Source organism: Serinus canaria, chromosome 4 (assembly GCF_022539315.1).
Source record: "Serinus canaria isolate serCan28SL12 chromosome 4, serCan2020, whole genome shotgun sequence".
Classification (NCBI taxonomy): Eukaryota; Metazoa; Chordata; class Aves; order Passeriformes; family Fringillidae; genus Serinus; species Serinus canaria.
In genome coordinates this window covers 32,473,314-32,495,915 of record NC_066317.1, presented here as the reverse complement: position 1 = coordinate 32,495,915, position 22,602 = coordinate 32,473,314, and the positions used below count along the sequence as shown (strand labels likewise).

Here is a 22,602-nt window from a genome sequence, read left to right as displayed (position 1 = left end):
ATAAAGGCTATTTATCTACTGAAGTACTAAAAAGTTGAAAGAAGTTGAGTATGTAAATTCTGTTGGTGTGTCTGAGCAGCTAAAACTGCAGCTATTAACAATGATCAGTGCTGTACTACAACTTGTGAATAAATCAGTAGATTTAGCAAACTGTATATATTTTTCTTCATCATAGAGAGTGATTTTGGGTTTTTTTTTCCATTCAGTTAATTTCTAAAGTATGCAAACAAATTTTGCTCTGAGGCCAAGTTCAGCCAGCTAAATAATCAATCTGAAAAGTTCAAACAGTTGTGATCATTGACAACAGGAAACTAGAATGAAAGTTCTCCACCTCCAGGTTGGTTCAGACATGGTTCAGGTATGTCTGTGCTTTGTATCCCTGCCTCCATTCTTCTACAGCAAACTTTTCAAAACCATCATTAACAACTAACTTTCTCTGATTTGTGATAATTATGATGTACATTATAGATGAACACATCAAAGAGCAAAGACACACAAAATTGAGGTTTAATTCTAATGGCTGAGGAAGACAGAGCAAGTTATCTGCTCCAAGTCTTTAAAAGGTGCTTGAGCATTTAGCCAACAGTCTGTCACCACAGCTGCTGGGCACTGAAATTCTTTATACTGTCACTGTGAGTTTAAGTACAAATCATCTTTTAAGCTAATTTCTTCTGGTTAAACATAACAAAGAGTTAAATTGAACCAAAGAGACCAAAGAGCCTTGAAGCTAATGAAAGCCATGTCTTTGGTCATTTTCTCTGGACTTGAATTCCTATGGTTATAAAGCTAGAAGAGGCTGTTAGATTATTTAGTTTATTTACTGTAAAGTCTTAGTGTCACCCTGTTGTTTATACAATTGGCTTATGATTTATGTACAAGGGAAGCCCAAATAGAATGTATAATGCATATAGTTTTTCTGTAGAAGCATTTCTACCAAGGATTATTTCTATTCATTTCAAATTTGCAGTGTCACTTTATTTGAAGATCCCAGTGAAAATTTAGGCTTGTATTTTTAGCTCTGAAAATAATTTTAGACAATCTTGGCAGTAGTAGAAAAAAGGCTATTGTGTCCATAGCTTAGTTGTCTAATTTCTAAATAGTTTAAATGCTAAGGCTGTAAAATAAATTATGTGTGGCTTGAATTTAAATGAACAAAGAATGCTGGTCTTCCTTTGGGGAATAGCTTTAATTTAAAAAGAGAATTATGTTTTTTATGTAACTCTCAGTTGGGAATGCATTTGTTAGAAAAATAACTATTCAGTGTTTTGAAAATATAGTTCTGTTTGAGCTAGAGGCTCAGTAAGAAATCACCATATAGGCAATTCCTGTCTAAGAACTAAGATACTAAGATGCACCTAACTCAGCTGGATTAGTAAGGACAAGGCTGTAAATTGAGTTCCTGTAAAATGTGTCTCAGAAAAGGAACATGTGCAAGAAGGAAGTTGTGGGTAATTTGTTCTCCTCTTCACTGGTGTGGGGCATGAAATCCTGTACTGGCACCACTGCAGAAATTGAAACCTGGCGTTTATGGACCAGGCATTCAGAGCTTCATTTATCTGTTGGAATTTTTTGGTCTCTTTATTTCTGTATGTCCAGCAAAGCAGCTTTGTTCTCATTTCCCATTATCATAGATAGATTTTCTCATGGCTCTGGGCTACACTGTGGAAGAATAGTGGAGCTGCCAGTTCTGATCTGTAGCTCTTTCATGTAGAGACATTGGAATTTCCTGCTCCCCTGATTATAGGCTTGGCAGCCTCAGAGCTGTGCAGTAGCCAATCTTTCCTGGGATGTCTTTGTCAGGTTGCCTCCTAACATACATCAGGAGCTCCTGCTCTGGAAAGGTCACCCATCTTCCCAGTAGGAAGACAACCTTATCCTGAAGCTTTCCTACCCCAGAGGTGGTGCAGTCACAGTTTTCTCTGTAAAAACATGAGTTATTCTTCAGATGTGTTCAGACACTTCTGCATCTGGGCCATACTAAGTTTCTAAGGCCCAAATTTTATTTGTGTGACAGCAGGATCTGTGTTGCTATTGCTACTTCTTAATTTTGAAATAGCATTTCTCAGGCTTCAGATTTTTTTTTCTTTCTGTTTTTTTTTTTTTTTTTTTCTGCTTGCATGCCAGCTTGACACTTAAGACACTCATTAGACCTTGGGTACTTTGTTGTGTTTTTCTAGGCTGGGGATTGGAGGGAATTACTCTTCATTGAGCTGAATCTCCTGGTCTTCAGGTGTTTGGTTAAGCCTTCTGCTCTCTGTGAAGCTTTCTCTGCCTTCAAAGAGATGCTTGCCAATAAATCTGACATTGTTTTTGATGGGTGAATATTTTCCTGATATGATCATGAGATTGTTTGGAAGAGGGGAAAATCAAGAGGACATCTGGATGTGTATCACAGAAGAGGCTGTTTAGATGATGGTGTTAGAACACTGATCACTTTATGCAAAACCACAAAATGAAAAGCTCTGTATCCCATCATAAGGTAAAACAGTTCTGGGACCAATCTCTGTCTTAGGGTCTGCTTACAGAGAAGTTTTTGTTTTCCCAGATAACGTAGCTGTCTGCCTAAAAGAGACAGTGAGGAATAAAAAAAATGACTATAGCTTTTCAATACCTGCCTCCTGAAAACTGTGCGTGTATGTACTGTGCCATATGCATGACTCCAGAGTACTCAAAACTGTTTTCTGATTTTTTAACTGTGTAACTCCAAAGAAATATCCTAGGAACTTTTTGTGCTTCACACACTGGATATTTTCAGCTTGGGTTAGATTTCTCTACCTTTGAGGGTTTTATTGGCATTGCTTACAGACCAAGGACTATTCTGCTCTGGTATTTGTCTTAAAGGTTTTGCCATGCATAAAAGGGAAAAACTGTTATTTCTATTGATTCACCTTCAGACCACGTAGCAAGTTCAAAGAGAAATAACTAAGTGAAGGAGCTGCTAAATGGCAGAAAGGAGCAAGGAATATGTTCCTGGGCCTCCATCTGAAAGGTCATACACCTGGCATCCTTTGAATGTCATGCCTGAAGATGAGATAGCAGCGTAAATAACCTGGTGCCTTTGCCCTGCTGGTTGGCAGGTTGGCTCACTCGCTCTTGCTGTCCTTCCTGCCAGGATCTGTCACTGTGAGGGAGATGAGGAGAGCCCCCTGATCACGCCGTGTCGCTGCACGGGCACGCTGCGCTTCGTTCACCAGGCCTGCCTGCACCAGTGGATCAAGAGCTCGGACACGCGCTGCTGCGAGCTCTGCAAGTACGACTTCATCATGGAGACCAAGCTCAAGCCGCTCCGCAAGGTAGGCTGCTCCGGAGTTCAGCTAGCCCCAGGGCTCCAGCAGGGCTGTGCAAATTGCCAGCTCAGCTAAAGAAACACCTGTCCAGAATGGCTTTGTGTTTGCTGCTGGTAATCAGTCACGGTGATTTTATTCTTATATATAACCCGGTTAATTTTCAGCAGCGGAGGATTTGACTAAAGACACGCTTTCTTCACACATGCAAGATAAATGCACAATTAATAGTCTTCTGGTTTAGATTTTCTATCTTCAGCATGTTGTTACGAGTTCATCTATGTATTTTTAAGCCAGAAAGAAATCTTTTCATGTTTTGCTCCTGAGTAACACAGTCCAGCTCACCCAGCAATTTTTACATGAAGCCCATAACTTCTTGTCTCCACTTGTGCCCATGTGGAGACAGCAGTTATGAAGTAACACAGTCAATTTAGCTGCATCTGTTGTAGCTGTGACACTCATGGGCAAATTAATCACTTCTGCTTTAAAATTAGTTAATGGAATTTAAAAGGCAGGGTGACTTTGCATCCTGAATGTCAAATGTGTGTTATCTGCACTCATCTGTTTTCTAAGATAAATCAATAAAATGCTACACAGATTGTCAGTGTAGGGAAGGTGAAGAGTTTATTAAACATATGTGGGTTCTGTTTTCTTTGGAGTGGGTAATTTCTCTTCAAATTTTTATTTTAAAATGCTCTTATCCTTCTGGAGTCTTGTTGAATCTTTGAAGTTCGAGTCTATCTAGAGCTGGGCAAATTTTGATTTAAAACGAATTTCTACATGAAAGACATGTAGCAGCTATTGCTTTGGACTAACGTATGCCTATATAGTAGTGTTCTAAAGGCAAAAGTCATTTTGTTTTTGTTGGCCTTACACAAGTAGCAGTAGTTCAGAGAAAGGAGCATCAATGGAATTTCGTAGCAGTAGTTCAGAGAAAGGAGCATCAATGGAATTTCTTCACACTTCCCGTTCAGAAGAATTTTCTATTAAGTCCATGGTGATAAACCACCTCTGAAGAGAGAATTTGGGCTAATTTGGAAAGCAAACTTGTGGTAGGCAAAGACAAAGTTCTCAAATGCCTGGTAGATCTGACCCTGTACACTAGAAATTGAAACAGAAGAAAAAATGGCTAAAAACTTAAATATATTGACTTCAGTTTTGGTAATTGCAGATAAATTTTAACTTATGTGACAGGATGAGATAATTGTATAAAAAACCCTACCTATTGCATATCTTTGGGGTTTTTTTCAGTTGATATGTTTCTATTTTCAAACCAAATTGCTTTAGCATGTAACATCTAACAAGTACTCTCACAACAGTCACTTTTCTCAAGAGAATATGGAGATATTGGTATTTTTAACAAAAGCCTTTTCCTGGTTTTTTTAAATAATATAGCATCTTTTGTAAAAGGGAAACAAAATTTATAGCAACCAAGGAGAAAAGGAATGAAAGATGTGCATAACTTGATATCAGAAGTAGGCACTTTGTGTGTGGTCAGTGCCACATCCCCTCCCCCTTTTAGAGTGATAATGTAATTCCTACAAGTCTGCAATTTCTTAATTGAATGATTGCCACCTTATTCAGCATATCATTGGTTCTCAGGTATGGTTTAGTTTTCTGACACAGAAAAGATTCACCTCTTCCTTCAGGCAGGACATTTTTGTTTCTGCTCCAAGCACTACTCAGAAGTAGCTTTATCTGCCTGGCAGTCTGTGCTGGCAACATTCCTCCCTTCAAATGCAATGCTAACAAATATTTGTTTGTGTAGAATGGACCCAGCACCTAACTATAAATCCTTTCTTGTAAGTCACACCCATTTCAGAAACCAAAGCTCCCAAAGATTTCAAAGTTGAAATTAGTTGTCCTTTGGCATTTACAGCATTCCAATGTGACACCCTTCACGTGTTACATTTAATTAAATATGTGATCCTTACTAAGTGTGAGCGCTATCATCACCATCATTCATAAATTTGTGAAGCACTAAACAGTTTATGAGAAGCTGTTTTGCAAACCAAGTATTTTGACAGCTGTGGCAAAGCCAAGGTAAGGGAGGAAAAAGTGATCATGAGACCTGCCATATGGGTAGAGCTGACTGGTAAATTTCCACCCAAACATGCTTTATAAAAATCACTGAAACTGTTTTGTTTAGGATTTTTTTTTTTTTTTTTTTTTTGTCAGAACTTAGATATTTTGCAGAAGTGGAAAGTCCCAATGAAACACTGTCAAATTTCTTGGCAGCTTTAATGAAGCCCAAAATCTCAGTTTTGGGGCATTCCTTGGAGTCCATGTTTTCAAAAGACTGGCACAAAGGGTGCTGACCAATGTACTGTGGGACAGGCAGCTCCCAACAGCAAAGCTCTCCACAATCCTGTCTCCTTGATGCAGGATCTGAAAAAACACCACTGGCTCTGGGATTTCCAGACTTTGAAAGTTTGGGGTTTTGCTAAAGCTTTGTTCTGCACTAGACCTCAAGAGCCTTCAGTCCCCTAAGTCTGGGCTGCAGTGAATCAAAATTTTCAAACTTCTGAAATCCTCTTGGCGTGATGGCAGGGACGTTATGTATCTGAAAACAATACAATTCTTGTCAACTTTGTTGGATGCCAACCGGAACAGCAAAATTTACTCGAAAAAAGTTATTAATTTTGCTAACAAGCCTTGAGAAATTCTGAAAACAGATTTCTTTTCCATGCTTCCTAAACAGAAGACCATATATTTTGTTTCAAGAAAGGAGTGCCTATTCAATTCCATAAGAAACTAATTTATTAAAAAAACAAAGGAAATTATTTCCTCTTAGGTGAGTTTCTGTCAAGCTCCAGATGATGCAATTTCTGTGGCCATTAGACCTGGATTTGAAGTGACATTCTACAAGTGAAAGGGTGACATCTCTTTACCAGTTCTGATTTTTTGGTTTTTAATCTCTCTCATCACTTATTATACAACATTCTAAAATTTGTTTCCTGACTGTTCATTGTTTCATTATGATGAATTTTGTCATAATGTCTTTGTAAAATTCCTGCTGCTGGTCTCCTGAAGGGTAAAAAATTACAGACTACCAAACTTAATTACAGCAATCTATAGTTTTGCATTTTGCAGAATAACAAAAGCATGATTTAAATATAAAACAAACTATTTAATTCAAAAATGAATTAACATCTTTATTTATGCCTCAGCCCTTCATGCACCTTCAATGTTTCATAACAGATTTTCTATCGAAGTCTAAGGTTTTATAACACAATCATTTTGGAATATCATGCCATATCTGTTAGCACCCATAAGTGACAATGTAGAACATGCAAAGTTAACATAAATTAAGACAATCACTATTAAATCAGTAGGTTTGTGCCAATGTGTGACAGTTACTTAATTAGAGAATCCCTGAAAGCACCAGACATCAAATAAAACTCAGTTTAATCATTTTAGTGAGTCTTTGCATTGAGGTAATCCTTTTAAGCATTGATCAACAGACCTTGCAAGTGTTTCATATATTTGGACAGGTCTAATTACTTCAGATGAAGATAAACATAGAGATTAAATATTAAGCATTGCTTAGTGTTTCTGGTTTATTTCTCATGGTCTCTGTTACATCTGTCTGTCATTATAAATAATGCAGTTACATTTGCAGCTTTGCCTCTCAGCATCTGCAATCCACGATGCAGAATTCAAAAGGTGACTTTATCACAGAAGGAATTAGAAAGTGGTAAGAAGCTTGTATGAGTTCCTTGTTGAGCTCTATCAGGGAATTGCTTAAACCTGAGAAAAACACTTCTTTAAAAAAGATGCAATCGTGGATATTAACACCTGCATTTCATATCTCTTGAATTTGGTGTTTGAAGACTGGTAGAAATGGGAATTGAATGAAAATACAGTGAAAATGAAATGGATTAAAGGGTCAAATTAAAAGGAGCTTTAAACACAAAAATCTCTTTAAATGGAGATTCTCAACAATGTCTTGCTATACTTCAAAATACTTTTCATATTTAAATTTTGCTATCTATTTAAGACATCCAGTATCTGATGAGGTGTCTTACTTTGCTGCATCATCCCAACAGGTTATTGTGTGATGTCACAGATGTCTATTGTCTCTCCCAATTCTATTTTTGAAATGATTTACAAATAAATCATTATTTATGTGAGGCATGAGCAATATTGCTCATTGTTACCATGTGGTTGCTCTTGGTCATTAAGGAAGCTCAAGTCAATTTTTTTGTTTACAGAAGCATTGTATAGCAGTTGAGGTTAATTTTCTTTCTCATAGAAAGAGTATCTGAATTTATGCTTTTTTAAAAATAGAGGACTGGGAAGGCTCTTTTAGTACAGAATGATATGTTTCTATTAAATTAAACAGAAGCAGAGAAAATGCTGATCATGAAATAAACTTGGTCTTATTTATTTTGAATGTGTATATCTTCTAAGTGTTTATCCCTCTTGTATTCTGTATTTGCTTATATGCTGATATAAAAAAATATAGCGCACCTGAAACATTCACTGATGGCAAAATATGTTAAGGGTGTTTTTTAATTTTGATTCAATGGTAGCTTGGTAATTTATATTTACATTTCTTTTGAAAGAGTATGGTGATCGCTGCCAAACGTCACAGAACCTGCAGTGAAATATCTGTGATATTCTGCTCTGAAATCAAAAGTGCTGGCCATTAGAAACTACTTCTTCCAAAGTAAACTCTCAGATCCAGACGTGACTAGAAGAGTCTCACAAGAAAAAGCCCCAAACTTTTGGGCAGCCATTGCCAAACTGCTTGCTGTTCAATTCTTACAGCCCTGTGCTGAACCCCCCCTGCCTTTGTCTGTGGTTTTCTAATAATGCTTGTGATAAGAAGTGGTATCAAATATTGCACAGGACTTGCTGTGGGACTAGTTCCCTTTTCACCCAATTTGATGAATATTTTGCAGTCCTCAACACAGAAGGAGCTCCTGCATTTTTCCTTTGATTTCTGGTGCAGCTACATAGTGTCGTCAAGGCAACCTGCTCCAGTGTTATCTTTCTTCCAGTGAACTGTCTCAAAACATCAGTAGCCTCAAATAATTGCCTGCAATATGTGGGGTCAGACACTTCACCAGTATGCACAAAGGCACAAAGCTATTACTTTCTTGTTGGCTATCATGTCATTATAGCAAATAACTTTGGGCTCAAGGGACAATGTGTATATTAAAGCTTGTAAAGTAAAAATGATTCTATAGCATTTATATCCCATTGTGATGCCTTGGGGATGCAAGGGACTACTTTGTTCAGACAGTTGTATTCCTAATTTTTGAGGATAATAGAGCATTGCTGCTAATTTATCTGTATATAGACAGCATGCTGCAGTTCACAGAATAATGCTGGCTTGCATTTTCTGCCGCAAGAACAAACTGGAGCTTAGCTTTCTTATGGCGGTAGAATTTGTGCTAGCCTGCCATTTCCATATGTCTTTCTCTTCCATTCAGCTTTATTCACACAGCTGTCCCAGTTCCCTCAGACTTCTGACAAAAGATTCTTGTGCCTCTTACCTTGAGGCCATCATAACATACCCCTAGACTTGCTAAAAGCCAACTTACTGTGCTACTTTGCTGGGACACCCCATGTGCAGCATCCTTCCTGCAGGCAGAGCAAAATGTTTGTACAGTTATTGCTTTGAACTTGCATTCTTTTAAGAAGCAAATGAAAAATATTGTAGTAGAAAATTAAATGAAAACGGTGTCCTCTGCTAAATAAATGGCAGTAACCAAATTAGCTGCTTTGCTGCTCAGCAGCATTTGCAAAAGCAAAGGGAATTTGGGAGATTGTTCAGCTCTGGGTATTAGTAGTGTTATCCACTATTGCACAGACCCATGAACATGAGCTCTGGGAGGTACAAATCTTCTGTGCTTTCTGAGGCTGTAATAAACAGTTTGATCTGAGTTGTTTTACAGGTGCTACTTGCATCAAAAGATTCCATTCCCATTTTAGTTAGAGACCCCTACTCAATCCTGCAGTTCATCAGCCTCTCTCTCTCTTATTTTTTAAGAACTTGGCGCCTCCTTTTCATTTTTGTTAATTTCAGGCCTTTCAGTGTTTTGTTTTACAGCTTGACCTCATCAATAGTTATAACCAAGGAAGGACTGGGAGGCTGAAGCATTGAAAATAATTAAGAGAATCTCTGGCTTTACAAATAAAGAAAGTGGAAATGGAATGCTGACACAAAACGTATAGCAACTAATGTGAAATTAAAAGAGCATAATCAACCCAAGCATTGACCTAAACCAGTCATTGTGATTCATGGAGTTTTTTTAAAAATGCCATTTTTGCTGTTTAATTTTGAAGTTAGGAACTTTACCATCTCCCATGGGACAGGGCTGCTATTCATGATCTGATTAACGCAGGTAATTATCTGTCACATAATTAACACGTACAATTCTATGGTTTTTACCTGCCTCAAATTTATTTTGCCTGGGATCTATTGATGTGAGAATGATCTGTTCACAGGCTGATGCTTGCTTGTTGGTGGAATGCATGCTAAAATGGGTTTTCTTTTGAACAATGATGATGTGATGTTCTTTTGAACACAGAAATTCCAGTAGTGGATCTAAATTATGACCAAATGGGATAATTTCTGCTTTACTCAGGCTTGGTGGGTTTTGTTAACTAAATTTTATTCCTGTTGTATTTTATTAAATTTATTGGGAAAAAAATTAGTTCCCTCTTTTTTTTCCAGAATGGATAGCTCCCCTCAGCTCTTTACTAGAGCACTAGGCAGTAGTTTTATTTTAATTACTATAGCTTTCCTCAGCACAACTTTCCTCTATTTTATTTTTATTTAATTGGATTAAAAGAATCTCTCTTGTGGGAAAATTAAAAGACAGAGAAGGCAGGTGTAGCTATTCATTGGAAAGTCAGTATCCTTCCTAAAGCCATATTTATAATTAAATAATTAAAAGCATCAACTCCTTTTTTAAATCTTTGTTATGTGGAAATTCAGACAGATTTGTAGATAATGTGTAGATAGCTGCTAAAAAAGGATATGTCCAGGTATGTTTAAACAACAATGTATTTAAAAATACCAGGGTTTTGGCCAACACATTTAAACCAAACCAGATCTTTATAACAACTTCAACTGATTCTCAGCAGGCTGGACAATTTGAAGTAGAGGAAATTAAGCACTGTGATGAATACTGGAGAGAAAGTGATTGAAGTAAAGACTAGCAAAACTGTGATCATATTCCACAACTTGTTTTAGGTCCCTAAAGCAGCAGATCTTCTGGGAAATTTCCTGCAACTGGACATTACTGAAGGGGAAGTGGAGAGGGTTACAAAACCATGTAATAGGATGGTGGTCTCCAGCATGTTGCTATCTTAGTTTTTCTAATTTCTCTCTTTTTCTGATTTCTGTCATGCTATGGGAGTCTTCTGTCCACGTCCATCCCACAATAAGCACTCAGATGTGCAAAGGGAAATCCTACTTGATATTCAAAGACAGAGACTCAGGCACAGACCATTGGGAGATGGTTTGTTGTGGCTCCTATAGTGGAGAAAGGACTTGTGGCTGCTTTGACCACAGCAGAATCCATCTCAAATCCACCACTGAGCCTATGCCATGGCTGCTGTTATATTGCCTCTAGAATATACCACAGAATGCAGCAGCCCTACCTGCTTTGGTCAGAGAGGGAAATCTCAGCATAATTATGGTTTGTGCTCTTGTGGTGTGGCCATTCAACTGATTGGGGTTTTTTTTTATGGTTTTCTTTGTGTGTATGTGTCTAAGTTGTTTGAGCACTGGACTGTGATTTAAAGGTATTTGCTGTTTAGTGACTGGAGCAAATGTCAGGCCTTCAATTAGATATGCTGCTCTTTTGGAAATATGGAGTAGACAGAGGCAGGAGACAACAACTGCAAAGAGAACAAAACTGACCAACTAGATCCTTTGATAGAATGATCGTGGAAATACTGTAGGGAGAACAGCCAACAGTAGCATCTGTTTCTCTTCTTGTCTAACTGTGATAAAAGTTAATGGAGACATAGACTCTACCCCTTTTATCCCTGTTTCTATATGGGTTACCAACTGTAGCTTCTTTTTTGTTTTTTGAGTAGTAAAGTCATGTTAAAGCCCAGAGAGCTGAAGTAAATATTTTCTAGAGTTCTAGATGTGTCTCTCTTGTTTGTAGTAGCAGACACTCCCCATAGTTTTACACTAGGGTGGTCGTTCACTCCTGATCAGTGGTTAAATGTTTTACCTGCAGTTTTTCTGCCAGGATTATTTTTTAGATAAGGTAGCTGAAGTGTACTGTGCTTGGAGATAGTGATCTTTTTCTTAAAGGTCTTAAAGCAAGAAAAGAAAAATTGTGAATGAGGAGTTCGTGATTGAACAGAAGATTGGTTAATGTCTTTTCAGCGTTCAAAGAATAAGCTTGGAAAGTAAACACTTGGTCAGGTACTTTTGCATTCTGGATATTGATGTAAAGCAAATTCCAGCAGGTGGGAGCTGGAAAGAGGCTCCCAATATGGAGGGATTATGCAGTAATTACTTCCCACGGGGTTTCTTGCACATCTCTCCAAAGTGTCTGGTGTTGGCCTCTATCCAGAACAGAGCACTGGATGAGAGGGACATGAGGTCCTGTATTTCCAAAGCACAGGTGTTGTGTTTTGTTTTGTAGGTTTTTTTTGGTTTTTTAAGTTTAGGTTTGGTTTGGTTTGGGGTTTTTATTGAGTTTTTTTTTCTTAGTCTGTGATGATTAGGATGCAGGTACTCAAGTTCTTTTAGCTGGTAAGTGACAAGTATTCTCAATACCACTTTCATATTACAAAAAACAGCTACTTCATCTTAGAAATTATGTTCTTGAATTACTTAATTTCTTTACTTCTCTTTAACATTTTTAAGGGTTTGCTAATTGATGTCGTACACAGCAGAACATTGCATAATCTTGTGAAGAGTGCATACTGATGATATCACTAAAGTGTTCTAATTGTCACAAAAAAGAAACAAGGTGCCATCTTGGTTATGATCAAACTGAATTATTAGTTCTTTGCAGATGATAATCTTAAGGTGATAGTGATAGTTTTCATTATGCATTTGTTTTATTATTCTAGGTATGCATATCATAGAAAAGTGAATTAAGTGTGTTTGTCTTTAGAAATGCACCCATTTCTGGTTAAGTTTAAAATTTTAATAGGTGTTTTAAATACACCACAGAAATTCTTTTGAATTCCAGACAGGTTTGTTTAGTGTCTCCTAAGGGACAGAAATCAATTTTGAACAAAATTCAGACCGATTTGCCAGACAGTGATCTGTACTAGAACATCTAATGAGATAACTAGATGGAGATAAGGTTGTGCATAGATAGAGCCATATGATCCACCAGATGACATGGGATTTTAAAAATTCATTTCATTTCCCTGTTCAGCAATTGACATGCCAGGGGTCTAATTATGGTCATCTATTCTTTATCCTTACAAGGGTTTCTTCTCTGGGATACATCTTTTGAAAAAAGGTGATGACAAATATGTTTTCTGTATTTTCCTGCTCAGATCTTCCTACTCTCTGGATGTGTTTGGGGAAAAGAGCACAGTGTAGGTGTTTTCATGGTCCAAACCCTTCTCTTGTCAGCTGTCAGACCTGGCTCATTCTCTTGGACTGTCTGAGGGGCACTTCTCACGTAGGAGCAGGATGTGGGGACACATGCCTTGTCCTTTAAGACATTGTCTCTGTGGTACAGGCTGTATCCACATGTTGTCTAGGTGGCACAGAGAGGCCCAGAAAGCTTTCATTCAAATAACAAGGTTTGAAGTCTCATCTCTTATGAACACTTCCAATTTCTGCGAGGCTATTTTGTACTCCCAACACAAGTGGAGCCCTGTTGTCCTTTATTACTATTATTTCTTCCTCTTCCACCCACTGCACAAATTCCATTCCCAAAACTACCATGGCAGCTGCTTTCCTCCAGCTGGTAGGTTGATAGCAGTGAACAGCTCACTGTGGAGCCTGAGCCAATTAATACTGCAACAAGTGAATGGAAAACCCTCCCTAATATAAATAACTCTGAGCTACATGTTCACACTGTTGACATATCTTCACTGCTCAGCTCACTTCAGCATACACCACACCAGTTGTTTTTCAAAAGTGCTGGCTAAATCCTTTGGGTTGAGTTTCAGATAAGAAAGACCTTTTTCTGTGTGTTTTTTAGTCTGTGTGCAGAGTGCAGTTTCTACTCCAGCCTCTATGAAGTAATTTTAGCCTTTATTTTGCAGGCATAATTACTTTAAGATAAAGGTTGGCTGAAATATTTCTTCAGACTGTAGAAAGAATTCAGAAAATATTGCATCATGACTTTAGCTCTAGGTGAGAGCAGAAATCCTTCTAGCTCTGGTTGTTGTTTACATAATACATAGGCATTTTTTTCTGCTAAATGATGGATAGGGAGAAAAATGTCACAAAAAATATTTAATATTAGCACTATTTCCCCCATGCCAGCTTCCCCTGTCAGACCTCCTTACATGCAATTTTTAAAACAGGGTTTCTGAAAATACCCAGGGGTTAAAAAGTCCTGGCATTCATCATATGTTGCAAAGCAGCCCATTAACTTCACCTTCAATATTTGGCATCCTCAGTGCTGAGCCCCTGCAGCAGAGAGACCTTCAGCTGTAGAGGTGTGAATCTGCAAACCTGCAGTAGCACTGCAGTTGCCTCAGGACATTGGTGTAGACAAAAATCTGTAGCCAGTGTGACAGAATATTACCATGGACAGGGGGCACAGAGTAGTGGATGGGAGCAGGCAGGCAGCAAATCTACAATGCAAAGGTGGGGAAAGGAAACACAGGCAGCAGAGTTTGCTGAGTGCCATTGTGAGGTGTGGAGACAGCTTTTGTGTGAGCAGTGTGGGGCTTTGGGTTCTGCATTGGCCAAAATGAAACCACTTTGCAGAAAGCATAATGTATGGGAGGGAATTAAAATTGCAGATTTGCTTCTGTTAAGCAGAGAGGCTGTGTTGATATGTAGGACATGAAGCAGCATCCCCTCACTCACAGGGAGTGTTTTCAGAAGATACTAAAGAATATATCTGTAATCACTTTTTGCATATTGATTAATCAAGCTTTTCTTAGAAGTGGCATGCAGGGAGGCAGATTTTTGTCCTTTAAAATAAATATGAAAGATTTTCTCAAACTACTTTACAGGAAAGGGAAGTGGTTGGCTACACATTATTTAAAGTTCCCTGTGTGTTTTCGTGTTTGGTAGGGTTTTTAAATTTTTTTTTTAAATTTCCCCAGAAGACTCATGACTACGTTTCGTAATTACAAGAGTGGGATTTGAAATCAGTAACCATTCTCCTGAAGTTTCTGAGTGAAATTTTCTTCAGGAAACAAAAGCAAAACACAAGGTAGAAACCTAGATCAAGGTACTGTTTTACAGCTGCCAGTTTAAAGATATTCCAAACTCCTCTGGCAGTAAAGCATAGGAATTCCAACTGAGATGCACGTTGTGTCCTAGAAGCAGCTGTAAGCAGTAGCTGGGGTGGGACGAGTGTTTCTGATCACATTCACAATCCAGCTGCTTTCCATTCTTGGTGGGAACCTGCGAGTCAGGCAGTCTCCTACCACCCTCCAGTGGTTTTTAGAGCACAGTGCAAGCGACATGTTTGGAAAGCTTATTCGGAAAATAAAAAGGGAGCTGGGGATATCCCAAGCTTTCTGCTGGAAATGCATTTGGGTTTTTTTTTTTACACTTTGGATTTATTTGGTGACTCGTTTAAAAGATCTTTTGACTCCAGTTAGATGTTACAAAGTGTTCTAGCACACCTGTTCTATGAAGCATTATGATATTTGTGTGGTTGCTTTCAGTTGCAGGACATTAAACCATCTGCCTTTATGATTTCCAGTCTGTGTTTGTATTGCTGCCGGGACTACAGAATCTCTGGGTGTAACAATTGGATGTACAACAGTGAAGGGATGTTTTTTAGGGGGCTGGGCAAAAGCTACAGGTTTTTCTATTAATTCAGTGACTCAATAATTTGCAAGTCATTATAAATGTCTCCTCTGGCTGTTACCATTTATTTCAGTCATTACAGTATCTAAAGCACCTTAGGAGCATTAATATCTAAATTTCCAAAGAAAATTGCATCCAGGTACTTAATTTTGCACTGGTTTTCTGTTCTTGGTAGCATCTGGTATTCTATCAATGGCATGTCACAGTGTCATCAACCTTGATGGCTGTATTTTCTTGGAGATCACTGATGAAGATAATAAAACATGACACAATTTATTTTTATCTTTCTCTTATGAATGTGGAAAGCCATGAAAACTGCAGGAGCTTCAAAACACAGCAGGGATGAATTTATCAGAGGTTAAGGAGGCATTAATGCGCTGTGTGACATGGAAGGTAGTGCCTGCCAAAATTCCCCACACGACTTTAGGCTGTATCAGGTCCTGGACTATCAAGCACAAGTAAAAGGGGCAGATGCTTTCATTGTTCATTACATTGTTGTCTCACCCTTTGTTACAGATTTTCAAGAAGTTTTGATTTCACATAACTGTGCTTTTGTCCAAGCAAGTCTGTGCTAAAACTGACAGTTAATTTTTTGATACAAGCCTATTGCAAAAATCCTAAAATAGGGAATTGCCCTTTTCTGCTCCAGGACGACATAAATTGCTGGCTCATCTACTAACATCACTCATCCAGTAGAGCATGACTCATCTAGTCACAAAGTACTCTCTGCTCACCCAACCTAAAATATGTGAGTAGGTTGGGGAAGTTACATCAGCTACCACTGGGATCACCAGAAGTACAGCACAAAATTTAATTGCTTCTTTTCTTCTGAGTTCAGCTCATCATCACCATAGTTGAGAGAATTATGACTGCAGCAAGGGCAGGGCAAAACAAAAGAGCAGCTTTGGAGCGCACTAAGAGCTGTAAATTGCTCCCAGGTATGTGCCCCTGACAGATGGAGTCTCTCCTTGTACCTTATTCCTTTCCTGTATCCCAAACTGGGAGCACGAGATATTCTGCAGTCTCCCAGTCCCATAATCCCCTATGTCCCTGCTCATTGCAGGGGAGTTGGATAGGACAGGATGAGCCTTAAGTTCCCTTCCAACCAAAAATATTCTGTGATTCATAGAATTTTGTCAAGGGCTAGAAAATGTTCTAGAGATTGTGTTTTGAGACAACAGCTCTGAAACATGCAAGATTTAACTGCCAATAAAGACTGAAGTTTGTTTGGCCTGGTATGTCCTGCTCTACAAGCAGGAAGAAGCATTTCTGAGAGTTATTCCCCTTGGTGACACAGCACTGACCCTCCTCAGATTTTACTGCAGTTGTGCTCCTTCAAACCATAACATGACTGTAGAGTAGAATGGCTGTGTTGGTTTCAGGTTAAAGGCTAAACATCTAGCTTGGATGGCATCTCCAGCCCTAGCCTTAAGGAATTTAGAAAACTTTGTTATTGCCGGGAAGAAAAATTTTAACAAATCCCAAACAGTGAAAAGAGCTAATAAAAAAAAAACGATCAAAAAACCTAAACAAGGAAAACCAAGACAAACTCACAGCTTGACAGTAAATGTGCAGCATGGCAGTGCTCTGCAGAGGCTGTGGTTGCTGTCCTAGCCGTAGCAGGTGGCAGCAGTGCTGTGGCACTGAGCTGAGTGCAGCTCAGTCCAGTGTTAACAGAGCCACAGGGAGGTGGCACTCGTGTCTCATGCTTTGTAACGCTTTCCTTCCTGAGCTGCCAGTGCTGGCTCCAAGATTATCCATCAAAATTGAGGTGTTTTGCTTTTAGGTGCTCTATTCTTTCATCTGTTTTTAAAGGCAAATGTTTTAGGAGAGAAGGGTTTTGTTTTGAAGAAGTGCTGCAAAAAAAACTCATGTCACAAGTGAGATTTAAAAAAATTGCCTCAAGAGCTGCATTGATCATTTGGAGAGAATAGCCTATTTCATCTTAAAATAGCTTTAACTTAAGCCAGGATTTAGCACCAAAATTCACAGACACGTGCCTGGAAGATCCTCCTTGCATTACTGAAGTTATTTGGTTGCTATCATATATGACCATTTCCATGTAATCATCTTTTTGAGTTTATTGAATTTAATCCTCAATGCAGTTGCATTTCCTGTGCTTTTATTTTATGGGAAGACTGCATAGCAGTTACATAGCTGCATTCCTATAATTTTAATACATATTACAAACAAATGTTTGGGCTTTTTCTTCTCTCACCACCAGAAATGCAAATTTAAATTAAAATTAATCTTTATCTGTCTATTAACATGTTATGGCTGTACTGTAATGAAATGACTTAAGATATCATTCCCAAGCAGACAGAAACAGAACAGTATTCTTCATTCCCCTGAATCTGTGAAAATGAGATCATTGTGAATTTAACGGGGACAATGCACACACTCCTGTAATGCACATTACCAAAACTAAAGGAATTGTTCATTTTATTACTGCTTGTGTTTTTGGTAGAAAGAGCCACAATGGCCTAATCAGTTTAATGTCAAATTTTACAACCCAGATTTTTTAAATTACTTTTTTTTTATTTTTATTTCAGTGGGAGAAATTACAGATGACAACAAGTGAGAGGAGAAAAATTGTGTGTTCAGTCACATTCCATATAATTGCAATTACCTGTGTTGTTTGGTCATTGTATGTTTTAATTGACAGAACCGCTGAAGAAATTAAACAAGGCAATGATAATGGTAAGTATCTTTTATCTTCTTCAGTGCTGCTGATAATGCAGTACCTGCCTTTGAAAGGCAGCTCTGTAACCAGTCACATTCTGTTCTTAAATAACAGCTCACATGCCTACACCAGAGACTTTAATGCAGAAGTTCTGAATGCATCAGCATAAAAATCTTACCTTATGCCCCAGCAGAGAGAAGTCTACTTTGTGTAATCATTGCAACAGCTTAACTGGCCTGCCAGTTCTTCCTGGGTTAATCTCCCATTATCTAGGTAATTCTAAAGCTCAGGCAAAAAGATGAGTCAAGTTCAAACAGCTCAGTGCAAGTTCAGGTCCTTAAATAGCAATTTATTTATATTAATCCCTTGAACCATGATAGGAAGTAAAGTCTGATAGAGCCTCTTCATTAACAACCTTCCTAATGTGAACTTGCAAGAGACTGTTTTCCAGTTGTGTTAGTCCTTCATGTGGGATTTGAGTAGCATGGAAAGCCATTCCTGTGTCCTTTCAAAGAGAATTTCACTGTCAATGTCCATGTTCCAGCTGTATTATTGGTTATGCACTGGAACAGAGGAATCTCCATCTGCAGAGATACTGAAAATCCAACTGGACATGTGTAACAAAATGCATGCCTAATGTCAGTAGGAGCCATACTTAGCATATGTGGAAAATATATCATAAACTTAACTACTGTTTTCCATTTCAAATCTTAGTTTGCTCTTAAATTCAGTCTTAAAGGTGATCATGATGATAAAAAGCTTTTGAGTTTTGTTCTGAATTGAATTTAAGCACCCTAGAGGAACAAAGGTCTCTAGCTTTGTGTTATATTCCAAAGTTAATATGGAAAACAAAACAGGTGGAGCTTTGTGCCTTGCTAGTTAGATAAATATTTGATGATACTCCTGATGCTTGGCTTTCTTGCCTTAGAGAGGAAAATAAGCAACAAGCCTTAGTAATACACACTACAAAGTCTTGTTTTGCATTCTTTTGAAATAGGTAACCTTGTTTTTTATCTCAAAAAACCTGGCCCAGAGGACAGGACTAGGGATGGCTTTGAATTTCTGAGTACAACTACATCACCCTACTCATTACAAGGGGGAAGCTATTTCTGTAGATTAGCTGAATTTACATAACAAAACAGCTAACAGGGATTTTTGTTGTTACACACAATGCATAAGAATCATGTTGATTATTCCTGGTAGGCTCAAAAAGTATTTATTATTTGTATAGCATTCAGTATTTGCCAAATGTAATGGTTGATTCTTTACACTAAAAAATGGACAAAGAGATGCCCTGGAGCTACTTACAACACACAGAAGTGTGAAGAAGACACTTTTGCTCCAAAATTTGCTTGTTGCAGGGGAGAGTACTTTTACAAAAGCGAACACATATTTGTGGGGAACAAGAAGGACATACATGTAGTAGTTTGCTTTCTTCCCCATTTTCTCTCTTTAAATGGGAATTGCCAAGACAAAGACAAGTAAGCACTGGAGAAAAAACTGGTAATAAACATATTTTGAGAAGGAGAAAAATTGAAACCCTGAATAAAACTAGTATTGTTTGTTAATGTTCTAGCTAAAAAATCCCATTTTAAATGGATATCTCAAATTATTTAAGGGGTTGGGGTTTTTTTCTCTTTAGGGAAGTGTATGATGCAAACCCTTTAATTACTAAACCTGACGCTGGTTTATAAAAAAGCAGATTTAAAATATATTTTAAATATTCTAGAATTTTTATGGCACCAGTGGTAAGGAATCAAGTTTCACATAAATTTATTCTGCTTGAAGAAACAGGTCTAGGTTCAGCTGACCTTTCTCCTAAGAAAGCTCAAGTCTGAAAACATGGCAGTCCTGGAAAAAATGAAAGCTACAAAACTCTCTGTCCCATACAAGTTAATTAAAAAAATGCTTCCTGTATTACCGCAGCAGCAGCAGCCTATCTTTAATGTTAAAAGGTGGAAGAAATCCTGAAAGAAAGATTTTGAGAGTGGCATTGGGTTTTTGATTGGTGGTCAAATCAGTTAAAAGTAGGAAGCAGTTTTCCTATTCCATGGGCAGTTTCTTGGCTGGCCTATGGAATAGGAAACCCCATCTATTTTCTAGATCTACAAGTGCCCCAATAGCATGCACATACCTGGGCATTCTTAGCCAGTGGCTTCTTTTCTTTACTGAAACAGTGCTTGATATTCAATGTATAACATAAGCTTTCTATTTCCAAGGTGTCCTCGAATGGCCGTTTTGGACAAAACTCGTTGTGGTGGCCATTGGATTCACAGGAGGCCTGGTCTTCATGTATGTGCAGTGTAAGGTCTATGTCCAGCTGTGGCGGAGGTTGAAAGCCTACAACAGAGTGATCTTTGTTCAGAACTGCCCAGACACCATCAAAAAACTGGAGGAGAAAAGCTCTCCGTGCACTCAGCCCTCGGAGGTGAAGGACGCAGTGGTGGTGCCAGTAGCACAGACAGGTACAAACTCTCAGCCGGCGGCGGAGGAGGCGATGTCGGAGGTGATGCCAGTTTGACATGGACAGCATTGCTTCTTCTTTGCAGAGTAAAGCCGTAGTGTCTGCTACACTACAAATGCTACAAGAAAGTAGAAATGACTGTGCATATTTTCACTTAAAGAAGACCCCCAACCAAACGACAAAAAAAATACCCCATACAAACACCAAAACCGTACAAGGAAAATGGATCCAGCAAAGCAACTTGTTACTGTATGGAGTGTGACCGTTCGTGATGTAGTTTCGCAACTAGTCAGCAAAGTGTAGTGAAAGTGGAAGTGTAGAAAGTGCAATAGAGAACAGGTTTAACAGACAATGCCAAACCTATGTAACAATGTACTTTTGTTGGTTTTTTTTTTTTTTTTTCCTAACTGGGCTGGCTGGGAAAGTAGAAAACAGAAGTGATACAATGATTTTGTTTACAGAAGACACAAAACCTTTCATCTGTTTACTACTAGAAGTTGTATTTGCTATTTACCTTTTCAAAGATCCACTTCAAAGGGTACCAATCCAAGTAATATGCATTAACAGCATCCAAGTACAGAGGGCTGTATTCCAGCACTCCCTCTCTAAGCCTCGTACGGTAACACCTTCATGTGACTGTAGTGGAGCCTGAATGTTTGGGCAGCTGTGTCAACTATGGATATTTGAACCAGTTGTTTTTAACTATAGCTGGATTTTTTAAAAGTAAGCAGTTCCAACCAGTATAAACTCACGTCTCCATAAGCTGCAGATAGTTTTTTTTTAAATGTCAGGGAAGTAAGGAAGGAGACATTATGTAGATATGCATTTAGAAGAGTAGCTCTGCTGTTTATTTTACTTTATAGGAGTGAATTAGGCATAAATTGGATAACCAAAGTATTGAGGCAGAATTGTAAATGAAAAAAAAAAGCAGTTTACTGCAGAATTACACAGAAGTAAATTGTTATCAAAGGTCTGAAAAAGGATGACATACTGAAGATGGAAGCTACTTTTGTTTTTATTTTTTAAGATTCATGACACAGAAAGGTAGATGTAATAGAACATACCTACCTACATATCTTAAGAAAACAATAGTTTTTATCTCCTTGTTCTAAAAAGCTAGTTTTTATCTTCCTGACTGAAAAAAACAGATCAATGGTTTCCTTCTGTACAGGTAAACTTAAGGTGTTAGAGATTCAACAGTTCAGTTGTTAATTTCATGTTTTGAGCACTGGCATATGAAAATGAAGTGTGAATAGCATTAAAAGGTGCAATAGATAAATGAATGTAGATATAATCCTGTGTCCAACAGGATGAATTATGTATAAGGAACCAATTTTGTGATTCACTTTGCAAAACTGTGGTGTTTACTATAAGGACACAAGAGCAAGTATTGACTCGGAATAGTTATGTACTGGTGTGCACAAGTCTGGGGCCTGAACAAAATGTGTGTTTTAAAAAGAAGTTGAAATTTCTTTTTTTAATCTTGTATTTACTAAAGGAGGAAAAGCAAAAAAGGAAGTAAAGAACCAGAGAAATGAGGACAGGAGAGTAGAGATTCACTTAAAGGAATGGTATCTGCCACAATTATAAATAAACAAGAGTTCTACAGAAGCCTTGAAGTTTCTACTGGTAAATTTTCTCTTTGTACACTGAAATATTTACAGTGAAATAACAGACTCATCCCATTCTTGCAAATACCCAGGCTTTAGGGCCTAAGATGTATTGGAATTTATATACTAGGTATTCCTTTGTCAATGTTTACTGGCTTAAGGCTCAGGGAATACTAGAAGTAGCAGTGTTAGCAAGAAATGTGTCTTTAATCAGATCATTATATTCTTTTGTATTGGAATTGCTCTTGTAAGTTGGCTGTGACTAAGTGATGGTTATCTGGCTAGACAGGACACAAAATCTTGGTGCTTTAATGGGTCCTTAATATATGTCAATATTTGCTGTCAGGTACTCCAGGTGAGCTGGATTAATGTTGACGTTTTTTCATGTAATGGCACACACTTTTTATATAAAATAATTTCCCAGCTATACAACTGCAACTTCCAATTGTAGCAGCTTCTTATTTGAAACAACATACAAGAGAAGCCAAATCACTTTTCCATTTAAAATTGTGGAGGAGATTTCAGAAGGTCTTCAGAGCATGACAACATGACTAAGGAATGTCTAGTAACTGCACATGCTTAAGATAGTCTGCAATGGCATGGTTTTCAAAAAG

At 38.0% G+C, this 22,602-nt stretch overlaps 1 protein-coding gene and 1 long non-coding RNA gene across 3 annotated transcripts in view; one reads left to right on the top strand and one right to left on the bottom strand.

The window, feature by feature from the left end:
• MARCHF1 (membrane associated ring-CH-type finger 1) overlaps positions 1–20,741 on the top strand; it is an 82,801-nt gene extending 62,060 nt beyond the window's left edge. For both annotated transcript variants that reach the window (XM_050974225.1, XM_050974226.1), the window contains 3 exons: positions 3,113–3,293; positions 17,784–17,931; positions 20,134–20,741. In XM_050974225.1, the coding sequence (XP_050830182.1) occupies positions 3,113–3,293; positions 17,784–17,931; positions 20,134–20,435 (631 nt within the window). In that variant the 3' untranslated portion in view covers positions 20,436–20,741. The remainder of the gene's footprint in view (positions 1–3,112; positions 3,294–17,783; positions 17,932–20,133) is intronic.
• Positions 1–22,602, bottom strand: part of LOC127059594 (uncharacterized) — an 876,248-nt gene that overhangs the window by 269,846 nt on the left and 583,800 nt on the right. The gene's annotated exons all lie outside the window — the stretch shown is intronic.